Source organism: Drosophila takahashii, chromosome X, assembly GCF_030179915.1.
Source record: "Drosophila takahashii strain IR98-3 E-12201 chromosome X, DtakHiC1v2, whole genome shotgun sequence".
In the NCBI taxonomy this organism is placed as follows: domain Eukaryota; kingdom Metazoa; phylum Arthropoda; class Insecta; order Diptera; family Drosophilidae; genus Drosophila; species Drosophila takahashii.
The window spans coordinates 3,337,686-3,365,273 of NC_091683.1; the positions used below are offsets into that span (position 1 = coordinate 3,337,686).

The 27,588-nt window shown below is 49.1% G+C and overlaps 10 protein-coding genes across 11 annotated transcripts; 6 read left to right on the forward strand and 4 right to left on the reverse strand.

The window, feature by feature from the left end:
* The first annotated feature begins 7 nt into the window (after window positions 1-7).
* ksh (transmembrane protein 167A-like protein ksh) lies at window positions 8-595 on the forward strand. The gene is made up of 3 exons (XM_017139674.3): window positions 8-161; window positions 227-336; window positions 397-595. Exons 1-3 carry the CDS (start codon window positions 159-161, stop codon window positions 500-502), a joined length of 219 nt encoding a protein of 72 aa, XP_016995163.1. The 5' UTR covers window positions 8-158; the 3' UTR covers window positions 503-595.
* LOC108056054 (capping protein inhibiting regulator of actin dynamics) lies at window positions 586-1,600 on the forward strand. Its single transcript, XM_017139670.3, has one exon. It carries the CDS (start codon window positions 638-640, stop codon window positions 1,418-1,420), a length of 783 nt encoding a protein of 260 aa, XP_016995159.2. The 5' UTR covers window positions 586-637; the 3' UTR covers window positions 1,421-1,600.
* On the reverse strand, window positions 1,417-2,364 carry ND-18 (NADH:ubiquinone oxidoreductase subunit 18). The gene is made up of 3 exons (XM_017139671.3): window positions 2,180-2,364; window positions 1,792-2,121; window positions 1,417-1,735 (listed from the first exon to the last, which is right to left on the reverse strand). The coding sequence occupies exons 1-3, from the start codon at window positions 2,227-2,229 to the stop codon at window positions 1,555-1,557; spliced, it is 561 nt and encodes a 186-aa protein (XP_016995160.2). The 5' UTR covers window positions 2,230-2,364; the 3' UTR covers window positions 1,417-1,554.
* Window positions 2,365-2,627: 263 nt separating this feature from the next.
* On the forward strand, window positions 2,628-10,019 carry pcm (5'-3' exoribonuclease pacman). The gene is made up of 11 exons (XM_017139661.3): window positions 2,628-3,052; window positions 3,120-4,214; window positions 4,270-4,578; window positions 5,157-5,621; window positions 5,682-5,950; window positions 6,459-7,672; window positions 8,121-8,599; window positions 8,655-9,083; window positions 9,148-9,237; window positions 9,296-9,376; window positions 9,444-10,019. The coding sequence occupies exons 1-11, from the start codon at window positions 2,978-2,980 to the stop codon at window positions 9,513-9,515; spliced, it is 4,578 nt and encodes a 1,525-aa protein (XP_016995150.3). The 5' UTR covers window positions 2,628-2,977; the 3' UTR covers window positions 9,516-10,019.
* A 157-nt stretch (window positions 10,020-10,176) lies between these two features.
* On the forward strand, window positions 10,177-10,761 carry LOC108056058 (uncharacterized). The gene is made up of 2 exons (XM_017139673.3): window positions 10,177-10,295; window positions 10,362-10,761. The coding sequence occupies exons 1-2, from the start codon at window positions 10,289-10,291 to the stop codon at window positions 10,688-10,690; spliced, it is 336 nt and encodes a 111-aa protein (XP_016995162.2). The 5' UTR covers window positions 10,177-10,288; the 3' UTR covers window positions 10,691-10,761.
* A 75-nt stretch (window positions 10,762-10,836) lies between these two features.
* Window positions 10,837-15,519, reverse strand: Naa15-16 (N-alpha-acetyltransferase 15/16). 2 transcript variants are annotated; one of them, XR_011419704.1, is made up of 7 exons: window positions 15,062-15,519; window positions 14,253-14,741; window positions 13,412-14,199; window positions 12,457-12,884; window positions 11,746-12,398; window positions 11,057-11,677; window positions 10,837-10,996 (listed from the first exon to the last, which is right to left on the reverse strand). XR_011419704.1 is itself a non-coding variant. In XM_017139662.3 (6 exons), the coding sequence occupies exons 1-6, from the start codon at window positions 15,116-15,118 to the stop codon at window positions 11,432-11,434; spliced, it is 2,661 nt and encodes an 886-aa protein (XP_016995151.2). In that variant the 5' UTR covers window positions 15,119-15,519; the 3' UTR covers window positions 10,837-11,431. The 2 variants fall into 2 exon arrangements, 1 of the variants encoding a protein (XP_016995151.2); XM_017139662.3 differs by having other exon boundaries at window positions 10,837-11,677.
* Window positions 15,520-15,653: 134 nt separating this feature from the next.
* On the forward strand, window positions 15,654-16,295 carry mRpS14 (mitochondrial ribosomal protein S14). Its single transcript, XM_017139672.3, has 2 exons — window positions 15,654-15,859; window positions 15,919-16,295. Exons 1-2 carry the CDS (start codon window positions 15,797-15,799, stop codon window positions 16,240-16,242), a joined length of 387 nt encoding a protein of 128 aa, XP_016995161.1. The 5' UTR covers window positions 15,654-15,796; the 3' UTR covers window positions 16,243-16,295.
* A 64-nt stretch (window positions 16,296-16,359) lies between these two features.
* Window positions 16,360-22,541, forward strand: LOC108056125 (probable ATP-dependent RNA helicase DHX34). Its single transcript, XM_017139812.3, has 6 exons — window positions 16,360-16,973; window positions 17,029-17,556; window positions 17,958-18,328; window positions 18,387-18,584; window positions 18,640-19,798; window positions 21,741-22,541. Exons 1-6 carry the CDS (start codon window positions 16,412-16,414, stop codon window positions 22,325-22,327), a joined length of 3,405 nt encoding a protein of 1,134 aa, XP_016995301.2. The 5' UTR covers window positions 16,360-16,411; the 3' UTR covers window positions 22,328-22,541.
* narya lies at window positions 20,534-21,401 on the reverse strand. The gene has a single exon (XM_017139813.3). The coding sequence runs from the start codon at window positions 21,300-21,302 to the stop codon at window positions 20,628-20,630; it is 675 nt and encodes a 224-aa protein (XP_016995302.2). The 5' UTR covers window positions 21,303-21,401; the 3' UTR covers window positions 20,534-20,627.
* Window positions 22,542-22,973: 432 nt separating the features above from the next.
* On the reverse strand, window positions 22,974-27,567 carry CCT2 (chaperonin containing TCP1 subunit 2). The gene is made up of 4 exons (XM_017139818.3): window positions 27,426-27,567; window positions 25,309-25,998; window positions 23,802-24,429; window positions 22,974-23,739 (listed from the first exon to the last, which is right to left on the reverse strand). The coding sequence occupies exons 1-4, from the start codon at window positions 27,426-27,428 to the stop codon at window positions 23,453-23,455; spliced, it is 1,608 nt and encodes a 535-aa protein (XP_016995307.1). The 5' UTR covers window positions 27,429-27,567; the 3' UTR covers window positions 22,974-23,452.
* Between the last annotated feature and the right edge of the window lie 21 nt (window positions 27,568-27,588).

Consider the following 27,588-nt stretch of genomic DNA (forward strand, 5'->3'; position numbering starts at 1 on the left):
TTGTATTCATCTCTTATAGCTTCCAAATTTCCAATAAGCAAGGAACCAGTTATCGAACCAGTTGTTGTCTAGGCCCCGATTTTGGCATAGCAGCTGGGCACGTCACTAGTTTACCGTTTTGTTATTGTTGCACTGCCGACGAATCGAATACGAAAATCATGGTTTGAATTAAGATATTTATATACCATAAGATTTAAGACCTAAACCGCTATTATTCCCCCCACAGAGCGCCCTGTTCAACTTCCAGAGCCTGCTGTCGGTCATCCTGCTGCTGATCTGCACCTGTGCCTACCTGCGCTCCCTCTTCCCCAGCATCATAGACCGCAACAAGACGGGGTATCTTTCCATCTATCTATAATCTTCACCAGCTCACTAATTCTCCTCCCTCTCCTACAGTTTCCTGGGCACCTTCTGGAAGCTGGCGAGGATCGGGGAACGCAAGTCGCCCTGGGTGGGAGCCGCCTGCCTGATCATGGCCTTCACCGTTCTCTTCTGGAGCTGAAGATCGTAGATTAAAGAAATATCCCATATCCTATTCCAAACTCTCTTAAGAACTGTAAATACAAGCTGCGTTGTGCAGCACTGGCCCGGACTTCACAACACTGTTTTCCATTGTTTTGGCGTTGCTTGTGCTAGAATGTCTGGAGAAGATCGGGAGCAGCTGCGTGGCTTTGTGACCGCCAGCAGGAGGCGCCTAGGAGATCTCCTCGAGCGTTTAGGTTGGAGTGAGGGGGCCACCAGTAACCACATGCCAGAGGAGAAGCCAGAAATCTTGGAGGAACTGCCATTGCCGGCCTCCTGCTGCACAAATCCAGCATTTACACTCCAATTGGATGAGGCTACCTTAAAGCAGGTTATTGGAAAGGATGCAGGGTGCATTCAGTCATTCAAAGACCTGCAGGTGGCACTGAGTCAGCAACAGCGACTCCTCATCTACGAGCACGTGCAGCAGCACACGGCGAAGCACCCGGAGTTCCAGGACAACGCCGCCTTTGCCCAGCTGGTGGGCGAGACGAAGCGGGAGCAGAAGAAGCGGCGTCGCCATCGGATAAGCAAGCCCACGCTCAACGAGGAGCTGCACCAGTTGGTCAAACTGCAGATGGAGGCGCTGCAGAGGCAGTGGCAGCAGGAGAGGGAGCACAAGAAACAGGAGAAGGATCATAGGGAGCACAGGGAGCAGGAGGAGGAGCACAGAAAGCAGGAGAAGGAGCACAGGGAGCACAAGAAGCAGGAGAAGACACACAAGAAGCAGGAGGAGGAGCACAGGGAGCACAGAAAGCATGAGAAGGAGCACAGGGATCGCCACAGGCACTCAGCAAGCAGCCGGAAGAGGAGCCGCAGCCCGGAGAAGCATCGCCATGGTCACAGGCGGCGGGAAGAGCGCCACAGGAACCACCATCCATACAAATCCGATCATTAATTCCTAGTCAAACCGCAACTGGAGGTCATTAGCCTGCTTCCCAGCCTGCTGCACTCGACTATTTAATTCGGTTATTCAGTATTTAGATAAGTGAACAAAGCAAGGAGAACAGCAAAAAAAAAAGTGGTAATTTTCTACTTGGTGGAGACGCGCGTGCGCTTGTTCCAGGAAAAGTTGATGCCGTAGTTCTTGACGCGCTCCTTCTTGGGCTTCTCGCCGCCATCGACATACCAGCGCCAGCCATTGCGTTCGCAGTAATTGATGGCCTCCTCCTGGGAGCCGAACTGCACGTTCATGTTGGACAGCGGATCGCCACTAGAAAGCAGGGGGATAACTAACATTTCTGGCGATGATTAGCAGCAGCTACTCACGTGGATGCCCAGCCCATGAGGGGATTCTCCCAGCGTTCGCGGTTGTCGAACTCGATCTGCCAGGTATTGATGTTGTCCGTGCCGCTCTGCATGGCGTTCTTGGGCGGTATGTGGATGCGGACGCGTCTCTCCTTCAGGTGCTCCTCGGGCACACCGGTTATGGGGCCCAGATTGACGGCCGTGGGCACGGAGATCTTGCCGCTCAGCTTGTTGCGCTGCTCCAGCTCCTCGGGGCGGGCCAAGGCCAACTTAGGGTCCAGCGGGCCGCCGTCTGGCGAGGTTGAGGAGGCCGAAGCCCAGCGGGCGGCCACCAGTTTGTTGGCCTGATAACTGAAACGCCAAACGATTACATTGGATGCACTTGCTCCGTGGCGGTGGTTACACTTACAGCTGCAGCGAGGCGCTGCCTCTGCACATCACTTGGCGGAGGGCCGACATTTTCGCTAGGCGGCTGCGGCGACTGCTTGCAATATTCGGCTTTAAAATACAAAATATACGAATTACGTAAAATTTGGAACACAAGCGCTTTTGGGCAGTGGGGCAAAAAACAGCTGTTCGGTGGCAGGGGTGACTTGTTTTGGTTTGCGTCTCGGCTAGTTAATCGATAGTGTCCGATAGGGCCATCGCTAGTTTCACTGCGTTTATCTAAAAACAGCTGTTTTGTGCCAGGGCTGTTATTTGGTTTGTGTCTCGGCTAGCGGCAATCGATAGTGTCCGATAGTGCCATCGCTAGTTTGAGTGCGATTAAGCCGCAAATTAGGGTGGCAACTCTCGTTCAAAAAGAAAGTCCATCCCTAAATCGCAGAAATTGGGGTGGCAACCCAAAAAAAACAAGAAAAGCATTTTCATTAAAAAAAACTTGCAGTTTACACGTTTTTCTGTTATTGCTTTCCAAGAATTGCACTGCTGCCAGTTTGGTGCGTTTGCTGGTTTACCTTGAGACCCCAACTATGCAGATTGGAGCTGAAAACACCGCTTCTATTATATCCCTGTTTTCAAACTTAGCTTTGGCCTTGCCACGGGGTTAAAACGTAGTGGCAACTCCACGCCTACTGGCAAATACTACCCAATCAATACGACTAGTTGATAAAAAGGCCACAAAACAAACAGCACACACGGAAATTCGGCAGGAAAACAGAGGGGAAATCAGCAGGTAATCAGCAAGGAGGAGTTGCAGGCAGACACAATGGGAGTGCCCAAGTTCTTTCGCTACATCAGCGAGCGATATCCATGCCTCAGCGAGTTGGCGCGGGAGCACAGCGTAAGTTGGGATTTATTTTAGATCAAGGAAACTATCTATATATCTATATACTAATATCCCCCGGTAGATCCCCGAGTTCGACAACCTGTACCTGGACATGAACGGCATCGTGCACAACTGCTCGCATCCGGACGATAACAACATCCACTTCCACCTGGAGGAGCAGCAGATCTTCCAGGACATCTTCAACTACGTGGACAAGCTGTTCTATCTGATCAAGCCGCAAAGGCTCTTCTTCCTCGCAGTCGATGGGGTTGCTCCGCGTGCCAAGATGAACCAGCAGCGCAGCCGGCGCTTCCGTTCGGCCCGCGAGGCGGAGCAACTGGAGGCCAAGGCGGCGCAGCGGGGAGAGAGGCGGGAGCACGAGCGCTTCGATAGCAACTGCATTACGCCCGGCACCGAGTTCATGGTGCGGCTGCAGGACGGGCTGCGTGCCTTCCTCAAGACCAAAATCTCCACCGATCCGCTGTGGCAGCGCTGCACGGTGATCCTCAGTGGCCAGGAGACGCCCGGCGAGGGTGAGCACAAGATCATGGACTATATCAGGTATATGAAGGCCCAGCCGGACTTTGATCCCAATACGCGACACTGCCTGTACGGCCTGGACGCCGATCTGATCATTCTGGGCCTCTGCACCCACGAACTGCACTTTGTGGTGCTGCGCGAGGAGGTGAAGTTCGGGAAGAACATTAAGCGAGCCTCGGTGGAGGAAACGCGCTTCTTTCTCCTCCATTTGGGCCTGCTGCGCGAGTATCTGGAGCTGGAATTTGATGCTCTCAGCACCCCGCAGCAGAAATTGGACGTGGCGCAGCTGATCGACGACTGGGTGCTGATGGGCTTCATGGTGGGCAACGATTTTATACCCCATCTGCCCTGCCTGCACATCTCCTCGAATGCTCTGCCCCTGCTGTATCGCACCTACATACGGATTTATCCCTCGCTGGGCGGGAATATCAACGAGAACGGCAAGCTCAACCTGCGCCGCCTGCAGATCTTCATGTCCGCCTTGACCGAGGTGGAGCTGGAGCAGTTTAAGGAGCATGCCGACGACCTGAAGTATATGAATGCCAAAACGGAGGCGTTTGACGTGGATGTGGCGGATATTAGGGGCAACGAGAGCTACGATACCGATCTGGGGGCCTTGATCAGCGAGAGCATGAAGGTGAGCCCCTCAAATCACTTGGTTTTTCCTATTAAATAACCCTTTGTAATCACAGCTCTACGAGGACGACAGCGAGGAGGACTGGAGCGACGAGGAGGCCGCTCTGATGGGCGAGTTCAAGAACTACAAGCGCAACTACTACCGCAACAAGTTCAAGCGGGAGGCGCAGGGCCAGCTGCTCGATGAGCTGGGTCACCACTACGTGAATGCGCTGCAATGGGTGCTCGACTACTACTACCGCGGCGTTCAGTCCTGGGACTGGTACTACCCCTTCCACTATGCCCCCTTCATCAGCGATCTCAAGAACATCGAGCAGGTCCAGATCGACTTTCAGCTGGGCACGCCATTCCTTCCATTCCAGCAGGTATTTAAGCTATATTTTTTAAGCTATTTTGTAATATAGTTTGTAATAGAGGCCCACGGGCCTTATGACACCTTTGAATCTTCAACGATGTGAGCGCCAAACACATTTGAAAGTCCTTAGAGTGGGCGTGGCAATTGGCTGAAACTAACTTACGCTGCATAGAAAGCCCAAGAATATGTGTTGTTAATCCCACAATTTTGGCATTTGTAGTTTCTGTGATCTCATCGTTTATACAGACAGACCCTTTACCCTTTAAGTTTACGAGTAATGGGTATAACTATAAGCTAACTAGTTAAGGTCTACAGATTAGCCTCATTTTATATTATTATTTATACGATCATATGCTTTTGCTAAGCTATTTTGTAGTATAGTTTATAATAGAAGCCCATGGGCCTTATGACATCTTTGGCTGTGTCATAACGCCCGTTGAACTTATGCTAAATTAAAGCTAAAACTATAAGCTAGCTGGTAAAAAGCGCTTTAGGCCTACAAATTAGCCCCATTTTATATTGTACGATCATATACCTTTCCTGCTCTAAATCAAGTAATGACCTCTAAATTCCTCCTCCTTTCCCCAGCTCTTGGCGGTGCTCCCGGCGGCCAGTTGCAAGCTGCTGCCCGTCGCCTACCACGACCTCATGCTGCAGCCCAGCAGTCCGCTGGCCGAGTTCTATCCGCTGGAGTTCGACAGCGATCTTAATGGCAAGAAGCACGACTGGGAGGCGGTGGTACTGATTCCCTTCATCGACGAACGGCGCCTGCTGGCTGCGATGCGTAATTGCGAATCGCTACTCACCGAGGAGGAGCGGGAGCGCAATCGTCATGGTCCCATGTACCTGTACAATCACAGCACCGAGTCGCAGGGACCCATGGAACAGCAGCCGCCGCTGCGGGCACTGGCCAATCTCTTCTGCACCGAGGTGGCCAAGTGGTCGCGCGAAATCGCCTTGAATCTGCCGCACAGCGTCTGCGTGGAGCTGCCGAATGCGGCGCGGCATGTCTTCTTCCCGGGCTTTCCCACCATGCAGCATCTGCCCTTCGATGTGAGTAGCTAGCGTAGCTTCTTCTCCACTCTTTCTTTAACTTTATACCCCTATTTTCAGTTTGAGTTGCGCCACGATCGCGTCAAGGTGTTCGAGCAGGTGAGCCGCAACCAGAACATGGTGCTGAAGCCGCGCCGGCGGCAACTGGAGGACACCCTGGAGGCGGTGGCCGGTCAGTATCTGGAGCAGGTGGTGCACATCGGCTGGCCGCATCTCATCAAGGCCAAGGTGGTGCGCGTGGCCACGCGGGATCGTCGCATCGACGAGGAGGGAATCGTCCCAAACGAATCGCGGCGCTTCGACTCGGAATGCAAGACGCTGCAGGAACAGTTGAGTGTGAAGTTTAGAGCCCTGCATGAATGGATTCAATTAATTTTTTGTTTTAAATTAATTAATTAATTAACTAGAATTTTTGAGTTTAATAGAATTGAATGACAATTTCATTTGAAGAAGAAAGAGCCATAATTTTGTGATTAAATCTGCCTGAATTTTATTTTCTAAGCAGTTAACATTGGTTTGTTTAAAAGAAAGCACAAAAAAATCTAGCAAATTGAAAAAATTCATAAAAATGATTCATTCATTCACTCAATTCGAAATAAATTAAAGAAACACTCAATTTATTTCACATAGAATTGAATTAAACAAATCAGAAATTTTATGGCATACTATGACAAAACCAAAATTGAATGATTCACGCATGGCTCTAAAATATACAACAATTTTAGGTATACCGATAAATCACATTAATTGTGGTAAAGAAAATATGTTGAAAATATTAAATATATTTTTTATAGTAAATCTATCTAACTCCTAACTCCTCCTCTCTCTCCTTTCCAGTTTCACCACCCGCATGGGCATTCAGTTTGCCAACTACGATGTGCTCGTCTACGTGCGCACCTTTGCCGGCAGCTCGACGGAGTTTGGTGCGAAGGGCGTTATCAAGGTGAAGGATGCCTGGAGCAGCACCGTCACCGGTTATCCCGCCCAGGGCGTCGTGGCCGAGTTGGCCGTGAAGGAAAGCCTGCGCAAGCAGTTCCGCAAGGTGGAGGATTTCTTTCCCGCCGGCAGCTCGATCTTCTTCATCGGCAATCCTTACTACGGCAGCGAGGGAACGGTGCAGGATCCGCTGCTCGCCTACAGTTGCGGTCGCATTCAGGTTAACATACGTGTGAGGCCCGAACCGGATGTCCAGGAGGCCAGGGCACTCCAAGAGGAACGCGATCGGGATCTGTTGAACACCTACGAGGTCTGCCATCTGCTGAATATCAATGGACGAGCCTTGGGTCGCCTCACCGGCACCGTTTGGGTGGTCCTCGGTCCGCGACGCGAGAAAATGGAGAACGTGGCCAAGCACAACATCGGCCTGCAGCTGAAGTATCCGCGACAGAACGAGGAGCGTGCCGGCTACTGCTGCCGCTCGGGCAACCAGTGGTTCTACTCCAGTTTGGCCCTCGATCTCATGAGAGATTATTGCGAACGCTACCCCGATGTGGTGGCCTTTTTCGGCGTGAGCAACGATCGCGGCGAGTATGTGTTCGAGCAGGATGTCTTTCCGGATGCCGTGGGCGAGCATCGCGTCGAGGATCTGGCCAATTGGGTGCGCCAGCAGCCGCACATGAAGGTGGAGCGCATTTCGTGTGGCTCGAAGACCGTGTGCCGCGAAACTGTGGAGCTGCTGATGGCCGCCGTCGATGAGCTGCGCTCGCTGCCTGTCAAGGATGTCAAGCTGCAGGTGAAGCCGCATCTGCTGATAAAACCAAATGTCACGCTGCCCGAAGTCTATCGTTCGCGTCGCCCGGTGCGCCTCTTCGATCGCGTCGTCATCGTTCGCACCATTTACATGGTGCCGGTGGGCATTAAGGGCACCGTGATTGGCATTCACCCGGTCACTGATCCCAATCCGGTGCGCCTGGAGTGCGTCCATGCGGTGGACACCTTCTGCGAGGTGCTGTTCGACAAGGCGGTGCCGAATTGCAACGATATCCATGGCATCGCCCAGGATCGCGTCTACAAGGTGCCCGAAAATGCACTGGTGGTCATTTACACCAACGGTGGGTGCACTGAATTCATCTTTAGATATTGAATAAAGAGTAGTGTTGGGTAAAAACTGCTCATTTGGGTGAACATGTTCACTTGTTCTTTTTTTTACAGTGGGTCAACTCACTCAGTTTGCTCACTTGTTCATTTGTTCACTAGTTCACTTGCTCACTTGTTCACTTGTTCACTTGCTCACAAATGTAAAAAAAAAATACTTTTTGAGCCAAAAACAGCAAAAGAGCAACTGAGCAAGTGAACAAAAAAGAGAAAGTAAGAGAGCAAAACCGAGCAAGTGAACAAAAAGGAGCAAGTAAGCAAAAATGAACAAGTGAACAATAAAGAACAAGTTCGAAGGAACAGGTTCACTCACTCAGTTTAGTGAGCAACTCTTTTTTGTTCATTCACTCATGAGCAACCCAACACTAATTTTTAGACATTTCCTAAAGAGCTCTTTTCATTTAGATCAATCACAGAAGCAAAACGAGAGTGTTCAGCAGGCAACGAGGACCTCGCAGCAGCGGGAATCGCAACAGCGGGAGTCGCAACAGCGGGAGTCGCAACAGAAGGCGAGCAACAGTCGCTATGTGACGGCAGCTGGCTCCAATTGGGTGCCCATCACCATGAAGACGCAGGTCTCCGATGAGTTTGTGAAGACGAGTGGACAGTCGGGACAGCTGGAAAGGGAGATGCCGGAGCAGAAGCCCTCCAACTGGCGGGATAGGGCTAACAAATCGCAGTCTGCCTCGGATAATTGGCGTCAGAATCCAGCACGACAGCAAGGAGGAGCTGCTCCTCCTCCGGTGAAAGCAGCACCACCTTCCACTGCCACAGCAACTCCCACGCCGCAGGCTCAAACCTTGGCTCTGATGTCTCTGCTGGGCTTGAAGAAGGATCAGGAACCTGCTCCTCCGCCAGCTCCACTGCCCGGGCAAATGCCTGCTGTAAGTTTGCGGTTAAAAAATAGATTACCCTTAATTCTAACACCTCTATTTCTAGAACTTACCCAAGCCACCGCTCTTCTGGCAGCAGGAGGCGCAGCAGAGTGATCGCATCAAGAGCCAGCAGTGGTACCGAAGTGCTCACACGGGAGCGCAGATGGTTGACCAGCAAATAAGGCAGCAGCAGCAGCAGCAGCAACAGCGAATGCAGCAGCCACCGGCAGCTGTGTTACTTGCTCCATTTAACAAAGGAAATCAGAGCAGCAGCAGCATGAGTTCCTTCAACAACAACGTGCGCATGATGGTAGCTCCTTCATCCTATCAGCCGTATCCACAGCAACAGCAGTCACAATATCAGCCGCAATTCCAGCAGCTGCAGGAGATCAACAATGTGCCACAGCAGCCGCGTTACTCCTCCATCCAAGACTTTGTGCCCATACAGGCGTATCGGCCGAGGAAGGCAAAGCGTCAGGATTCACAGCCACATGTAAGAGAGCGATTATCCATTGGCTGCATTGGCTTTATTATTTTAAATCTTGTTGTATTCTTAGACCACAGAAACCACCGGCAGTTCTAGTCTCCCGGAAAAGTCAACGAACGAACAGCAGGCTGTTGGGCTGATGCAAACGCTTAATATTCAGGTGGGCATAAATAATTAATAATAAAATACATAATATTAATATTATTCTCGACCTTTAGCCCTCGACATCACAGTCCGAATCTAGTGCGGCCAATCAATCAGGCGGAACGGATGAATCCGTATCATCGTCTTCATCCCAGGTGAGCCAGGATATCTACCCCCTGAATTTCATAATTTATTTATAATATTTATTATATTTTTTGCCAGGCCATCAAACCCAGGAAACAGCGAGTTCCTCGCATTGGAGCCAAATTCGATTTGGAATATATAATGCATTAAGGACGACTCCAGGCCACTCAATGAATTGATCTTAAAAAAACAAAGCAACCCCGAAAACCTTGAAATTTCCCAACTCTGTATTCTAAGTTTCAAAACCCACCTAACGATATGCAAAAAGTTGTTTAGAACAGAACAGACCCTTTATATACCTTATTTTTCATTTCCTAGTCGTCTTTTGCGAGGCAATCGAAGTAGCGCCGCATCTTAAGGACTGTATTTTCCAACGAAAATTGTTGATTTTGTTAGTAATGAAATGAGAGACTGACTCATCTTATTCTATTATTTTTTTGTAATAAACTCGACTTTTTCCGCACACCCCTCTTGTATTTAATTCGATTGAAAATTACAAAAAAGACCCTATATAATATAGAAAAGACCCTTGGTAGATTTACTGGATGTTATACATAGTATATGTGTCGTGTACATGAATTATATAAAGGAACTTTTGGCTCTGTAAGAGATGTTGGATCGAAATAAAGTTGGACACATTAAAAATGTATACAATTTTTCAATTTTAGAGTGGGTTTACTTTGTAGATTCTCGGAAAGTGTGGTTTTCTGAGGAATAAGTAGGTTAAGGAGCCCTTAGAAGTATTGTAAAGATTTCCTTTCTCGCTCGTGATGAATAGTGTGCGATATTTAATGTGACAGATTCGATGATATTAATTTTGGTAATCGCAGTAGGCCCTGCTTTTGGCCCTACTTTCATTCGTATCCCTTCTACTGGCATACACGGACTGCTCCATTCATTCTATTCAAGCAAACGAAAGGAAGATGACAGGTACGGAATTTTCTCGGCTCCATATTTTTTTATAAATTTTCTGTTCTTTTTTTTTCTTTTCTAAAGACCAAGGAAAGAAGCCCACCGGCAATGGCAACGGCAACGGTCGCTACTTGACTGCGGCTAGCTCGGAATGGATCCCCATAACCATGAAGACCAAGATTTCGGAGGACTTCGTCAAGCCGGGTCCAAACCGCTCCAAGCCGGGACAACCGGGACAATATTCGCAGTTCCAGTCGAAGCCGGAGCAGAAGATTACCAACTGGCGCGAGCGCCCCAGCGGTTCGTCGGCGAAGAAGCCGGCAGAGCCAGAGAATTGGCGTCAGAATCGCTCGGCTGCTCCTCCGGCGGCCAAGGAAGCTCGCTCGACCTCCGCCAAGTCGCCTTCGAAATAAGGTTGTTACAATAAAACTGAACATTCCACCGATTTTCATAAATATATATGATTATGCGCCATATACAAAATTTGTTTGAATTTCTTTTCCAATAATTAATCCAAATTACATTTTCTTTTTTTGTTTTTTCGACTGCAAGATAAGAATTAAGGTTTTGATTTGCGTATAATTAATTACGACTTTATATGTACATACAATGCATTCGTTAAAAATAATAAAAAATAAAATGTTATTAAAAGAAAGCCAGCAGCGAGTGTTGTCAACAAAGTTCGTTCGTTTTGATTCCATTTCAGTTTCTCAAAAATCCTACAACAGTGTCAACTTGGTTAATTATATAGGTTTATAGGTATGCAATTCGTTTCATACATCGATTTGTCTTCGGCCGGAAGGTATTTTATATATTATATGTGTGGATCTGCCATGAGGATGGATGTGAAGGGGTGTGTTGTGTTTGTGGTGGGAAAAAGGCACATCCGATCGAGGGATCAGATAAACTCAGCTTTGCTTTTTAGACCAGCTCAGTTGTTATTGTTGTTAATAGTGAATTTTATTGTGGTTGCCGTTGTTTATAGAGCTAAGCTTATTCCTGTTCATATTGTTTGTTGGTTAGTTGGTTTCTCGTCAGCTTCAGCTCCTCCTTATTGTTACCGCGGATCTCTTGCTCTTGCTGTTGTGGTTGTTTCTATTTCTTGCGGTTGCGATTGCGGTTGCGGGTATTCTATGTAGCAGTCTTGTTTGGCCCTAAGACGCTGCCGCTGCCACCGGCGGCTCGCTAGAATCAACGTGAATCAACTGCTGCTGCTCCTCCTCGGCGCGCAGCTTGGCGGCCTCCTTCTCCTGCAGCTGGGCCTCCAGCTCCTCGACATTGCGAAAGATGCGGGCGTACTGGAAGCGTTCGTGGCACGCCTGCTGGTAAAGAGCGGCCTCCGCCTCGCACTCGCCAAACACATCGCCGTCCCGCAACGCTGTGTAGATCTTGGTGGCCTCCTAGTAAAGCAAAACAACGGAGAGGATTGAGTAAAGATATCAAATAGATAAGTAGAATAACAACTGACCTCCAGCCTGATCTTGGTCAGATTGAAGCTAGTGACCAGCTTGATGGCCGCGGCCTTTTTACTATTGTCCAACTCGTACAGACTGCGGGCGCCCTCGTATAAATGCAGTATGGAAGCGTTGTTCTTGGCAATGAACTCGTCGTTCAGCTGCTGGGCCGTCTTGCTGCCTATCAGTTCTTTGGTGGCCTTGTCCAGCACCTGCTGCACATGCTCATTGAACGGCTCGCGCTTGGCGGCGATTTGCAGCGACTTGACGAAGCGTATAATGCAGCTGTGGCATTCGGGGTGCGCGGGATTGACGGCGCGAGCACGCCGAATGGACTGCAGCATCAGGAGCAGCTTGTTCTTGCGGTAGTACACCTCGAAGGCCAGCAGATGCGTCTCGATGCGCTCCTTGGCCAGCTGTTGCAGCGGCTTCAGGAAATCGATGGCCTTCTCCAGCGGATCGTCGGTGCGCTCCAGCTTCTCGGCCACCAGTTCGTCCAGCTGCGGAGCATCTGGGTCGGTCTCCTGGTTCGCCTGCTGCTTCGACTTCTGGTGCTGTTCGCGCTTCACCTGCGCCTGTGCGGCCTGCGCACTCTCCAGCTCGGCTTTCTTCTTGGCCTTGCGCTGTTTGCTGCGCAGCTTCTTCAGTTCCGATGGCGGCAGGTTCTCTGCGTGGATCGAGTATCAAATATCAAGTATTTAATTTAATTTTAAAAGTCTACATACCAATGTCGGCCTCCTCAATGGTCGCCTCCGACTTGAGCGGCTTGTCGTACAGCCGAATGTACACCTCGATGGCGCACTTGGCCGCCTTGAAGTAGAAGGGATGCTGGCGCAGCACATCCTCCAGCCGCAGCAGTCCCACGTAGGCGCGCAGCGTCATTTTGCGCATGCAATAGGTGTGAAAATCGAACTGATCCTCGACAATCTCCGCGAAATGTCGCTCCACCTCGTGGCACTTCTTCAGCGATTCACCCCAGCGACCCATGCGCTGGTAGGCCAAGGCGCACTCCGTCTGGAACCACATGCACTGCATCTCGTTCAGGTTGTCCATGGCGGAGACGCCCTCGCGGGTGAACTTGGCGCAGATCTCCTCCGCCTCCTGCACCATGTTGCCGCGCAGCATGTACTTGGCGCACTTCGAGTTGATGTAGCTGAAAGAGGCGGGGAAAGAGTAGGTAAGTAAGTAACTTAGGCAGGGTTCTGAAATTGACATACATGTTAAAAACATGAAAAATTGTATTTTACAGTGTGAGCAACATTTTTAACTTGTGTGCAAATACAAAAGTGTTAAAATGTGAAAAATAATATTTAGCACACACAGCTCACTTATGGTTTTTACTCAATGTGTTTTTAACACGACGTGTATTTTACACACTGTGTTTTTAACACAAATGAAAATTACATTTTTGTTAGTTCTAACCATTTCAAAGCATATATGAATTCTTATAATCTGGAAAACCGTGAATTTTTTAATGTCAAAAACTCATTGTGTTAAAAACACGCTGTGTATAAAAACATGTCGTGTTAATAACATGTCGTGTAAATAACACAAATCACATGTGAGTGTTATTTATGTTTCTAACATATGTAGAATACAATTTTTTACACACAAGTCAATAACTTTTTTTTAACACAAGTTTTTTACCCTGTAAGTAGGTAAGGCTGCAGATTTACTCACCGATCCGCCGTGTCCATGCTCTGCGCCTCCTCCAGCCATACGTACGCCTCGACGGGATCGCCGGCATGCTTGAAGATGCGACCCTTCGTGATCAGCAGCTCGATCAGCGTGGGCGTATGGTCGATGGCCACATTGATGTACTCCAGGGCGCGGTCCGTGTCGCGCATGTAGTCGTAGTGCTGGGCGAGGAACAGGGCCGTCCAGACGAGCGCCGAGGCCGGCTCGACGGGCACCCCGGCATCCGCATCGTCGCGCGAGAAGTGACCGGAACGGGTGAGGTTCTCGAAATACTGCAGCGTCAGCTCCTCGATGGTGGCCGCCTTCTCGGGAATCTGGTGCAGCGTGCGCACGTTGACAAAGAGCGGCGGGATACCCTTGCGCAGGCCGCGACGCAAGTACTCATCGGCCACGATGCGGAATTCCGCCCCGATGGCAATGTTCAGCGGCAGGCGGCGGGGGCAAAGGGCACGCGGATACTGCTCCTGGAACACGCGATAGATGGAGACTACGGCACTCGGGTCGGTGGCCTGGCGGGCGGCCATATACTGCTCGTAGTACAGCACATTCTCCGGATTGCGGCGGATGAGGGACTCGAAAATGGGCACCGCCTTCTCCTGCTGCTGCAGCTTGATGTACAGATCGCCCATCGTTTCGCGCACGGCCAGTTTGTCGACAATTTGGGACTGGTACTTGGTCAAATGGTCGACGGCCTGCTGCAGACGCTCCGATTCGATGAGTATCTGGTTCTGGTAGAGCAGCAGCTCCGAGTGGCGGTAGTCGTGGGCCTCCTGTGGGATACAGAGATGAATTATAAGATTCTAGGGAATGGTTAGCCACTTACAATCGAGGTCTGCGACTGGCTGAACGTCTCCAGGATGCTATTGGCCATGTCGTAGTCCTTCAGCAGGTGGTAGCTCATGGCGAACCCAATCCACGAGGCGTGCTGCGAGGGACGCAGCGTGAACAGGTGGTGGCGCGTCTCCTTGTAGCCCTCGAGATCGCGCATTTGGATCTGCAGCAGGGATAGATCCTTGAGGATCTGCAGATTATCCTTCTCCCACTTCAAGGCATTCCGATAGCACTTGATGGCCTCGTCGTACTTCTTGTCGCTCCTCTGGAGCAGCCCATACACATGCCAGCAGACGTGGGAGCGCAGATCGTTGCGCAGACCCAGACGCACATAATGGTAGGCCTCCTCGCGACGTCCCAGTCCATTCAGGGTCAATCCCTTCATGGCCAGCGTCTCGCCGTGCTCCGTGTACTTGTAGTTGGACAGGATCTGCTTGGCCAGCTTCAGGCCGTTTTTGTATTGCTTCATTTCGTAGCATTTCTGGGGGGGATTCAAGAAAAGCAGAAACGCAGGGATTAGTTATACTTTCCACAGCCCGCCTAGCAGCAATTTTGAGGTTATGCTAGCCTCGAGCGATGGAAAGTCACTGGCCGAGGAGCAGCACCTGTTAAGGGAGTTCCACATCCCCGACAGCCGCGGGATGCTGCTCCATTTCGCCTTCCGAGGCCAAAAATAGCCACTCCACCTGACCAGGCGAGAAAAAGCACATGGATGGAGAAGCCGGCAAAGGGAGGAGGGGGGATGGGCAGGGGTAGGGGGAACTGTACTAAGGGGGGGCTATAATTTAAGGGGGTGCTTACTAGTAGCTTGCGGAAGAGCGCACCCTCCTTGGGCGGCAGGGGATCGCTGGAAGGCATCTCTGCGGGCTCCTCTTCTTCGACTGCTTCTTCTTCTTCTTCTTCGGCGGCTCTTCTTCTTCTTCCTGCCCTGCTTGCTCCTCAGCTGCTTAACTCTTCTCCGGGATTTTTCGTCGCCTCGCCGACTCGCGGGACCTGTGCTTAGCTGCGGATCAGCGCTCTCACTTGCTTCGGCTGCACGGGATGGGCTGGATGCGGATCCAGTTGCGGCACAGTTCGAGTAGACACACCACACACAAGGCGAAAACGGCAAACGGCAAACTGCGGGCACGAGCAAATTTCTAACTCGACGTGAGACACTCACACACACACACACACGCACGGCCTATACACATGCACGCTAGGGCGCACGCGTCTCGCCGTGAATGGCACAACTATCGATAGTCAGTGTTTCGAAACGCCAAGGCGCGCGGTTATGTAAAGCGGGTGAGTCTTTAATTAAAACTTGTGCGGAGCCTTGGTAATCCCAGTATTTTTATAAAAGATTCACGACTGCCTACTCAGCCATCCCACTATAGTCGAAAATTAAACCTACAATTGGGTTTAAAAATATTTAGCCACACACTTAGCCATTCACAGCTGGGACAATCGTTTGTATTGATAGCCGTGTCACGATAGTTGTCTATCGGGGGCAGAGGAAGAAGAAGAAGATCAAGGCAACCGGCAGCAATTACCAACATGAATTCTCTGGCCAGGATCGGGGGCTTTGTATGCCAGTCGGTGCAAATAGCCGGCTGTGGAGTGAGTAACCCGCCCTCTAACTGGAATCCCTAGCTAATCCCATTATCCCAACCCAACAGCTCCAGCAGGTGCGCACCAAGTACGCCGACTGGAAGATGATCCGCGATGTCAAGCGGCGCAAGTGCGTCGGGGAGCACGCCGTGGAGCGGCTGCGGGTCAATTCGCTGCGCAAGAACGACATCCTGCCGCCGGAACTGCGCGAGCTGGCCGACGCCCAGATTGCAGCCTTTCCCAGGGATTCATCACTCGTCCGGGTGCGGGAACGCTGTGCGCTTACGTCACGGCCGCGCGGAGTGGTCCACAAGTACCGGCTGAGCCGCATCGTTTGGCGCCACCTCGCCGACTACAACAAGCTGTCCGGGGTGCAGCGCGCCATGTGGTAGGGGCTCCTTTTCTGTTACAAATCTAGGCAAAATAAACCATGTTAGTAGTCCAACTTTGTTGTTATCGAGCCTGGAACCCCTCACAGCTGACTCGGTTATCGGTAGCCGTGTGTTATCGTTATCGGTGGGTGTAAATATAAATATAAATTCAAGCGGCTCCGGGTGAAAAATGTCCCGGAAATCAGGAAAGACGGGGGCTGCCCAGCTTGCCCCGCTCAACCTGGTCGACTTCAGCTTCCTGGACCGCAAGGCGGAGCTGGCGGGCCTGCTGCAGGCCAAGAGCCGCCAGGCGGGCCGGAGTCTGGTGGAGAATGAGTCGGATTTCTGGAAGTTTGTGGGCAAATACGAGGCCATGATGCGCTCCACGGGTCAGCCGGTGCTGCCTCCGCTGCTCACGGAGGCGGAGCTGGCCAGCACTCGGCCATATCACCGCGGGAAGCACTTGGGCCTGCGCCTGGACAGGGAGGAACTGCTCCAGGAGGCAACGGGTGAGCTGGAGGCCCAGTTCCGGCACCTCCTGCTGGTCTACCTTGACTTCCGGCAGCGGGAGAAGTTCCAGAGCATCCGAAAGCTGCGCCAGGCGCAGCGCAACCTGCCCATTGCCCGTTTCCGCGGGGATTTGCGCCAGGCTTTGGACACATCGCGCGTGGTCATCGTGGCGGGAGATACGGGCTGCGGCAAGTCCACGCAGGTGCCGCAGTTCCTCTACGACTTTGGCTACCGCAGCATAGGTGAGTGGGCTAGTTATCTACCTAATCCTGACCTAATCCCCTGATGCCTTTTTAGCCTGCACCCAGCCACGTCGCCTGGCCTGCGTTTCCCTGTGCAAGCGGGTGGCCCACGAGCTCCTCGACGACTACGGCAGCCGGGTGGCCTTCCAGATTCGCTTCGAGCGCAGCCGCACGCAGCGCACCAACATCCTGTTCATCACCGAGGGTCTGCTGCTCCGCCAGCTGGCAGTGGCCGCCAATCTTGATCAGTACGATGCCCTAATCCTAGATGAGATCCATGAACGGAACCTGTTTGGCGACTTCCTGCTGGGGGTGACCAAATGCTTGCTGCGAGCGAGGCCGCAACTGAAACTCATCCTCATGTCGGCCACCATCAATGTGGAGCTCTTTCACGGCTACTTTCGGGAGGAGGGGGCGCAACTGGTGCAGGTTCCAGGACGACTATTCCCCATCAAGCTGCGCTACCTGCCGCCACCGGCGCTGGAACTCAAGGCGGGCCAGGCGAAGCGTTCCCAGGGCAGCAACCGCCTCGATCCGGCGCCCTTTGTCCAGGTGCTCAGCCTGATTGACCAGCAGTATCCCAGTGAGTTCTGTAATTTATTCTACTAACAAGAGATAGAAAACTTTGATCGGGCATAACTTTTTAACGAATGGTCCGATTTGAAAAATTTCTTCTACATTTCGATAGGTATTGATAGACTCCATAAAACAGCATTTTTAACCTTTCTGAAATCTTGAAAGGTGTAGGCGCCAGGCACCTTTTAAAACCCGTTGTGGGCGTTAGAGGGGGCGCGGCCCTCGGCTGAAATCAACTTGCGCTGCGTAGAAAGCCAAAGAATATGTGTGGGTAATCCCAACTTCCTAGCTTTTGTAGTTCCCGAGATCTCAGCGTTCCTTCTCCCTGTTACATACTTTTGCACGAATACAATATACCCTTTTATAAAAACCCTCTCTAATCTATCAATCTAATCCCATTCTAACCAGCCAGCGAGCGCGGCGACGTGCTGATCTTCGTGAGCGGCGTCAACGAAATCGAATCGGTTGTGGAGGCCGTCCAGGAATACGCCACCGAGCAGACGCACTGGCTCGTGCTGCCGCTGCACAGTGGCCAGGCCATCGCGGAGCAGGGCAAGGTATTTGACTATGCGCCCGAGGGCTGGCGCAAGTGCATCGTGTCTACGAATATCGCAGAAACCTCGCTAACCGTGGACGGTGTGCGATTTGTGGTCGATTCGGGGAAGGTCAAGGAGATGAGCTACGATGCCGCCTGCAAGGGCCAGCGCCTCAAGGAGTTCTGGGTGTCCAAGTCGTCGGCGGAGCAGCGCAAAGGACGTGCCGGGCGCACGGGACCAGGTGTAAGCTCAGCTAAGGGAAACCAGCATCCTTTACTTAACTTCCCTTTTGCAATTACAGGTCTGCTTTCGCCTCTACACCGCCGATCAGTTTAGCGCCTTCGAGGCCTATCCCACGCCGGAGATCTACCGCGTGCCACTCGACACGATGCTGCTGCAGATGGTGTCCATGGGACTGCCCGACGTCAGGGTCTTTCCTTTTATCGAGGCGCCCGAGGCGGAGCGCATCGAGCAAACTATACTGGCGCTCAAGCAACACGTTAGTTAGTTAAGCTATTAGTTTACTTTTATACAACATTTGTAAACCCTTCCAGTGCGCCCTCAGTGTGGAGGAGAAGATCACCCCGCTGGGCAGCTCGCTGGCCAACTTGCCCGTGGAGCTGTCCATCGGCAAGATGCTGCTCATGGGCTGTGTCTTTCCCGAGGTGGAGCAGCTGCTCACTTTGGCCGCCATGCTGAGCGTGCAGAATCCGCTGACGAATCGCGCCCACACGGATCAGCGTTGTGTGCGCGAGCGGGAGTCACTGGAGTCGGATCAGGGTGATCTCTTCACTTTGGTGCGTCTCTTCCGCGAGTGGCTGCTGCTGAAAATGAGGCGCGAGGGCACGCGACAGTGGTGCCGCCGGCTGGGCATTGAGGAGCAGCGCTTCTACGAGGTGACCAAGCTGCGCCAGCAGTTCCAGCGCATCCTCGAGAGCTGCGGCATGGTGGTGGCGACGGCGACGGCCAGCGGATCCAGCGCCGAGCGAGCCACGCGGCATGGCGAGCTGCGGCAGCTGAAGGCGATGAAGCGGCGCCAGCGATTCGAGCAGCCGCGTCAGCGTAAGCTACTCAAGCAGAGTAACCGCGGTCAGGAGGAGGATGAGGATCAGGAGGATGGGGAGCCGGGCGACGATATGCGCGACGTGGATTTCCGGCTGCGCTTCGATCCCCGCCAGCTGGCTTTGCTGGAGCGTTCGGCGCGCCTCGATCGGCACCGCGACGTTGTGCTGCTGAAACTGCTGCTGGGCAGCGGATTCTACCCGCAACTGGCCATCAGCGATGAGTTCAACTACTGCAAGGGCGGCGGCCAGCAGTTCTTTCACACGCAACTCAAGCCCTTCGTTCTGCAGCATCCAAATGCCCACTTTGCCAAGCACTACGAGCTGCTCAAGCTGAACGACAGCGATCTGCTGGCCAAGCCGGACTTTTACACGCCCAAGCATCCGATCAGCGAACGCCACCAGCTGCTCTGCTACCAGTCGCTGCTGGAGACCGCCAAGCCCTATTTGATCAACTGCATCCGACTGCCGGCCGCCCAGACGCTGCTGCTCTTTAGTTTTGCCATCGACACGAACGCCGGCGTAACCCAGATCGTCTGCGACGGCTGGCTGGGACTGGATCTGCCCATGCCAGGCAGTGGAATGGAGCTTCTCAGCCGCGCCATCGAGCTGCGGCGACGATGGAGCCGCCTGCTCTACGCCAAACTGGAGGGTGAGTGCTTAATATATGCTTAATATATGAAATATACAAGTTTAGCAGCTCAAGTTCGCAAAATTTGTATAGTTCTGTAGTTTCAGTATAGCCTATCCAAGGAAAATAGCTAGGATTACTCCCTCGTAGCATTTAGTGGATAGAAATATATTCTTTAGGACCGCTTTCTCAACAGCAACTTAAATTAAAAGCAGGCTTTAAATGTTTTCTGTGCTTAAACCTTAAATCACATAATTTGCAACTGAAAATGTAGTTTATTCACAAAGGTATTGTAGGTATTATATGTACGTACATATGTTACTTAATACAAATGAAAAAATCGACTTCAAACTGCCCTGTTTCCAAAGTAAATATCTTGATAATGGATTTACATATTCCAAAGTATTAAATATATGATATTTATAGGATATGTAGGGAATTTCCCAACGAGAGTGAAAAGAACGAAAGTAATTAAATATTAAATTCTATGATATCATATCCAAAGTTAATATCTTCATAAAGGATATACATATTCCAATATATTAAATATAGGATGTTTATAGGATATGTCGGAAATTTCGTAACGAGAGTAGCAAATACGAAATATTAAATATTGAATTCTTTGATAATATTATAAATGATATTATATATATATGATTTAGCAAAGAGAGACATTATAAATGATATTATATATATATGATATCATTATATTAATATACATATTTCACAGGATATTTATAAGTTTCAAAAAGAAAGATATTATATATGTATGATATCATTATATTAATATCATATTATATACATTTTTCATTGGATCTTCCTAAGTTTAGCAGAGTAGGAAAAATAGTAGTTATAGATGAAAATCCTTGTGATCGCCGCGGTGGGATCTCTTGCGCGACTGACGGGACGGATTCGCTGGCGAGGAGGAGCCCAGGTCCGAGTTGAGGAAGAAGCTCTGCATGGTGGCCTCGTCCATCGTGGAGCTGGCCGAGGTGCTCGAGGCGGCGGCGGCGGCATTGAAGGCGAGGAGCTGGGGATCCGCTGGGGATCGATGGCCCAGGCCCATGCTGGTGCGTCGCTGCCTCTTCTGGGCCTCCTGCTCGTGCTGCTCCAGGTACAGGCGCAGCTGGCCGATCCGCTTCTTCTCCGCTGCGATCTTCGCGTTGATGTGCGCCTCCATCTTGCCGTAGCCCTCCAGCTGGCGCTTGTCGTTCTCGAACTGCTGCAGCCGGTGATAGAAGCCCAGGTTGTCCGAGGCCCGCTGGGCGGCCTGGAACTTGCTGACCTTGCGGAAGATCTGCAGGAAGCGGGCGGGATCCTCGAAGTAGTTGGCCACGCCGATGGGCATGTCCCGATTGATCGCTATCGACTGGAGCACCCGCCCGCACACCGGGCACTTGGCTTCTGGTGGGGATTTGGTCACGCAGGGCGCGCAAAATACGTGCTGGCAGGTGGTGAAGTGAAAGGGCACGATCGGATCGACCTCCTGGTGACGCTGGCACTGGTTGCAATGCACTCGAAACATTATTAATTAACGATTTTTAACTCTTTCAATTGCAACTTGAAAGTTTGCTCCTTAAATATCGGTTATTGCGCTTCTGTCTGGCAACTCTGGCGACAGGATGTCTGGCAGCACTGTTATCGGAGCGTTAAATATAGCAGTTTATCGATAACTAGCAAGCAGGAGTCTTTCAAGTTTAAACTCGCTTATTTTGGAATGAGGTTTTTTGAGGGTTTTTACGATTCCGGAAAAACTAAAAGTCTAATCGCTGTCATTTGTTGCTAATTATATAACAAACCATTATCTGAACAAAGGTTTTTTAGTTTTTTAACTTAACTCAGTTATTTGTTCAGTTCCAAAAAATCCAGAAAACTAGCTTCTTGAAAAAATATTTATTAATTGATTAATGTAAACATTTTATTTTTTAATCTTATCAGCTAATTTTAAATTTATGAATTCCAGATCTCAATAACAAACAGGAAGCCCCTTCTTCAGGAGTGAAAGATGGTAGCAGCACGCTCTGGCACGAGCTTCTCGACTTCATGGCCCTAGACGTGGCATATGCGATTCGCCGGCTGCTGCCCGCCGACATCAAGAGGCTTTACTCACACGAGGCCCCCTCGGCTCGTCTCCTGGAGCTGAAGGAGAATCCCTTTGCCGGCGACTATCCCATGACGGCCAACGAGGAAAAGGGCGGGCTCAACGTATCCGAGCACGTGGTGTACGGCTGCCTGGCGGAACAGCCCTGGACAATGGCCATGGATGCGGCACTCCGAGCAGAGCCATGGACATGCACACGATGCGATTTTGAGCTGGAGGAGTTCGATGTGCTGGAGCAGCTGGTGCATCGACCCCAATGCAAGGGTCGCAAGGTGCAGGGCCGTAGACCCAAGTCGGATAGCCCAGAACCGGAGGCTTCCAGAAGCTCAACCTCCCACTCCTCCTCCTCCTCCTCTGGCAGCTATTACTGCGACAACTGCAAAAGGGACTTGCGGCTGACGAAGATCGACATCCTGCGACATCAAAAGCAGTGCCGATCTGCCAAGTAATATAGGAAATGGAATAAACATAGCTATATTTAAAGGAACGAAGACCCCAAATGTATCTCTAATCCACCTATTACATGTTAGGAAATATGTTCATTATGGCTGTATTTTTAATTCACTTAGATTTAAGCGGTTGAGGAGCGGTTTCCTAATTTAAAACCTACAAAATGTTCCTGACTTTTCTTTACAAATATCTGTATTTTGTCATACACCAACTAAATAAAAAAAATCCCGATTAAAATTTGAAAATTGAATATTTTCGCAAAAAAAAAGATTAAAAATCAGTTTTTTGGCCGTAACAAAGGAAATAAAGGTTTAAATATAGGATGTCATACCTTGTTGAACTCGTGATTTAATTCCCTAACGATTGGCATTTAAACCTAGAAATTTTTAATTTTTGTCATTTTTCGCAAAAAATTGTGATGTAACCCCTTATCAAAAAAGCGAAAATTGAACAAAAAATAAATTTCCCAGAAAGTGATGGGGATCGTTAGCTTAAGTCATAAGCTGCTCAAAACAGTCATTCTTTTAGCTGTCCGCCTTAAATTGACTAAAATATGCTTGAAAAACTGCTAAAAATAGGTACTTTCCCATCATTATTTCTTAGTATAAATATTTATCGTGTTGCTTGAAGCAAAATAAAAACGCATTTCGTTTAGTTTTGTTAAGCATAAATATATATCATTTATTCCATTTTTTTGTTGTTTGTTTGCTGTTTAATGGTCTCCAATTTGCGCACATCAAATGTTTACAACAATTGTATTCATTTACAAGTTTGTGTTCTTTGTTTGTTTGGTTTGATGGGGGTTTAGACATTTTTGAAATGTTTTCGTTTGATCGCAGATCGCACTCATTATCCGCTCATCGAATCAAAAGCTCGGCTTGCAACATATCAATTTGTTTGACAATTAGGTAAAAGGATTACACGAAAGGGACAAATTTAGCGAGAAAGTGTGCGATTTGATAGCGTGTAATGGTTGGTGTGTGATATAAATGCTAATGTGTGTGGGTTGTTGGTTATTAGTTTAAACAAAACGTATAAGATTAGCGATGATGTTAAACGAGAGTTGGTAATTAAAAAAAATAGGATCCTAGAACAAGAATACTTAAGCGCTAGAAGCCTACAGCCTAGCAGTAGCCCCTGTCGGGAACGCGACGGCGCGGAGCGCACCGGATGATGTTGTCCACGCGCAGAATCATTTCGGCCGCCTCCGAGGCGGACATCAGCACCTGGCGCTTCACGGCGAACGACTCGGTGATGCCCAAGTCGCGCACATCGGCCACCTTGCCCAGCTCCATGTCCAGACCCAGAGTCTGTTTGCCCTGGGCATGGGCGGCGCGCAGCTCCGAGATCAGCTGGGCCGAATCGTAGCCAGCATTGTCGGCAATGGCCGTGGGCAGCGACAGCAGGGCGCCTGTAAGGGAGATTTAAAAGATTACAAAAGGAAATCAATCGGTAAACATCAAACAAACTCACGGGCAAAGGCCTCGATGGCGATGGCCTCCTTGCCGGGCGTCTCGGCCGCCTTCTTCAGCACGGCGGTGGCCATCAGCGCCTCCGAGCAGCCGCCACCAAAGATGATGCGCGACTCCTTGACGGTGGCGGCCAGCACGCACAGAGCGTCGTGCAGCGAGCGATCGGCCTCGTCCAGAATCTGTTGGGTGGCGCCGCGAATCACAATGGTGCAGGCCTCGCCCAGCTTGACGCCGCTGAAGCGCAGCAGCGTGTCCTCGCCGATCATCACCTGCTCAATGACATCGCACTCGCCGAGCTTCACCAGCGAGGGATTCTCGAAGGTGGACACGATCTCGCCACCGGTGCAGTAGGCCAGACGCTCGATGCCATCGAAGTCGGCATGCTCGATGGACATCACCTGGGCATCGGCGAACAGCTGCTCCGGATAGTTGTAGATCAGCTGGCGGTTGATGAACACATTGCACTGATGCTTCAGGATCTTGTCCACCTTTTCCTTCATCTTCTCCTTCTCGGCCATTTCCAAATCGGCGATCTTGGCCAGCGAATCGACCTTGATGCTGCTGCCGAACACCTTGATCTTGTCCGTGTCCATGGGCGTGTTGGCAATCAGGATTTTGGCATTCTCAATCTGCGGTGGAGAACTGGGATGAGAGATCATGTTCTGCGATCGAGACTTAAACACTACTGCCCTGCGTGAATCATTCAATTTTTGTTTTATGAAATTTCTGATTTGTTTAATTCAATTCTATGTGAAATAAATTTAATGTTTTCTAATTTATTTCGAATTGAATGAATAAATGAATAATTTTTATGAATTTTTTTAATTTGCCAGATATTATTTGTGCTTTCTTTTGAGAACAAAAAGTGCAACATTTTTAACAAATCAATGTTAACTGCATAGTAAATTAAATTCCGGAAGATTTAATTACAAAATTATGGCCCTTTCTTCTACAAAAGAAATTGTTGTTTAAATTATTTCGGAATTCGTGCCATTCATTAATTCAATTCTTTTAAACTGAAAATACTAATTAATTAATTCATATAAAATTTAATTTAAATTTTTTTAGGATTTTTTTAAATTTGCCAGATATTATTTGTGCTTTCTTTTGAGAACAAAAAGTGGAAAATTTTTAATGTTAACTACATAGTAAATAAAATTCAGGCAGATTTAATCACAATTATTTTGGAATTCATGCCATTCTTTCATTCAATTCTATTAAACTCAAAATTCAAATTCATTCAATTCTATTAAACTCAAAATTCTAATTAATTCACTCATATAAAAACAAAAAATTAAAAATAATTAATTGAATCCATTCAAGCAGAGCTCTAATCGATACTTAAACACACACTGGAACTTTTCCTTTAACGATGAATGCGACTGGCCAACAAACTCGTCAAAATGGCTGTGATATGAAGTCAAATCCACATAGCTCACAGTCATTTTGACGCGTTAATAGACAGCAGGGTATAAACTATATATAAACTATAAACTATATAAACCTACACGCTGTGGCTGGTGGACACCTGGCTTCTTGTCCAGCAGGAAGCCCTCGTCGAGGAAGGAATCCCCCAGAGTGCCGCCCGACTTCTTGATTATCTGTATCGACTTGAGTTCCCCGGAGCCCTTCAGCCGCATCACAGCATCCACGGCGAGATTGGCGAAGAAGTCCTTGTGCTGGTGGAGAATCTTCGAGGAGAGCGTGGTGCGGGCAATGTTCAGCAGATCGTTGCGGAACTTCTCGTCGCTGGCCGAGTTGTCCTGGGCGGCGGCAGTGAGAGCCTCCAAGGCCACCTGGGTGGCCTGACGCCAACCGGAGACGATGATCTGCGGATGGAGCTTCTGTTCGACTAGCTTCTCAGCCTCGCGCAGAAGTTCCGAGGCCAAAACAGTGACCGAGGTGGTGCCATCGCCCACTTCTTCGTCCTGGACACGGGACATATCGACGAGGATCTTGGCGGCGGGATTATCAACGCCAACGGCGCGCAGAATGGTCGCTCCATCGTTGGTCACCTCCACCTGGCCGGCATTGCGTCCGGTGGCCACCAGGATCTTGTCCATGCCCTTGGGGCCCAGGGTGCTCTTCACCAGATCCCCAATGGCGATGGCGCCAATGAACGAGGACAGGCGGGCCATCTCGGCCTTCTCCTCCTGCGCCTCATTCTTCAGCACGCGCACGGGATTCAAGGACATCTCCTGCAAGGAAAAAGGATCGTTTAATTAGTTTTAATTATAAAAAAAATAATTACTTAGGAGATTACATATTTCAGACCTTTAAAACCCATTAATAACTAATAGTTTGAGTTCTCAATTCACAAAAGAATGAATTATAAATCAAACATCTAGTTAATATTTAAAATTTCTTTCTTAGTCACCGAAATTACCATCGATTACCATCTTAATTCTTTTGAAAACCAGATTTTTTAGAGATTTAACTCAGGTCTTAGTCATCAAAGTGTGGAAAGATTCTTCTAGAGTTTGAAGCCCAAGTTCCTAAGTTCGAATATGTTAAAAAATAACTAATGAAAGAACTAAATATTATTTTATATTATTTCTTTATAACTTTAAAAATAACTATTATTAATTTATATCATTTCTTTATATTTGTGAAAAACTGAGTCTTTAAGAAACAGATTTGTATGAAAGATTTGTAATGAAAGAACTAAATCTGGTTTTATATTAATTCTTTATAGCTTTAAAATAACTCATTATTATATTATATTAATTCTCTATAATATTTGGGAAAAACTGAGTCGTTAAGAAACAGATTTGTAGAAAAGAATTCTCTAAAGATGACATCAGTTGGAAAATCTCATTAGAACTTTAACTATTATAACTAAAGATTTTCTAACAAAACAAGAAATATTATATAGATTTAAGATCTATAGATTAAAGATGGTATTATATTAATTCTCTATAATATTTGGCAAAAACTGAGTATTTAAGAAACAGATTTGTACAAAAGAGTTCTCTAAAAATGACATCAGTTGGGAAATCTCATTAGAACTTTAACTTTTATAACTAAACACTTTCTAACAAAACAAGAAATATTATCTAGATTTAAGATCTATAGATTAAAGATGGTAATATTAACAGGCATCCCACTGAGATGCAACATGCTGCCATTTCTGGGCAAGATGGGCCTCCAAGGTGGCGAAACCAGGAGGGATCACCAACCAGATGGCTTTGTGGCTCGCAAATATGCAGAATATATATATTGTTGTGGTTTTTCTCTCCGTGCAGCCATATCGGCTCGACCTAACCCCCAAAATGCCAAAACGATGGAGGGCGAGAGAGCGGCGCCGAGTGATTCATCGGCGGTCGCAGAAACGGCGTGGAATGATGCGTCTGGAAGGTTCCACAGCCGATCTTCTCCAGAAGTGGGTCTCCTTCGAGCGGAGCACCCGGATCAGGAGGCTCTAGAAGCTTCTGGAAGGGGAAGCATTCCGAGGCGCAGCTCACGTGCAAAGCCGCCTGCCAAAATGGCTTGTGCTCGAAGACACCCGGCAAATGAAAACGCCGATTTGCCCGCAATTATCAATGAAAACCACCCGAATTCACCCGCCGCCGCCCGGGCGCAGCGTAAACCACGCGAAAAACTCCATTTCCCGTCCTGAATTTACCATTTTCGATGCTTAATTAGTCGCTTTTTGATCACAGAATTTTCGAAAACCACACGGGCGCACAAGTCTACAAAGAAAAATGGTGGATAGTGGTGGGATTGGGGGGTTAAAAATATTTACCGATATTTTCGAGTAAAAATAAATATTTCTTTAAAAATACTAA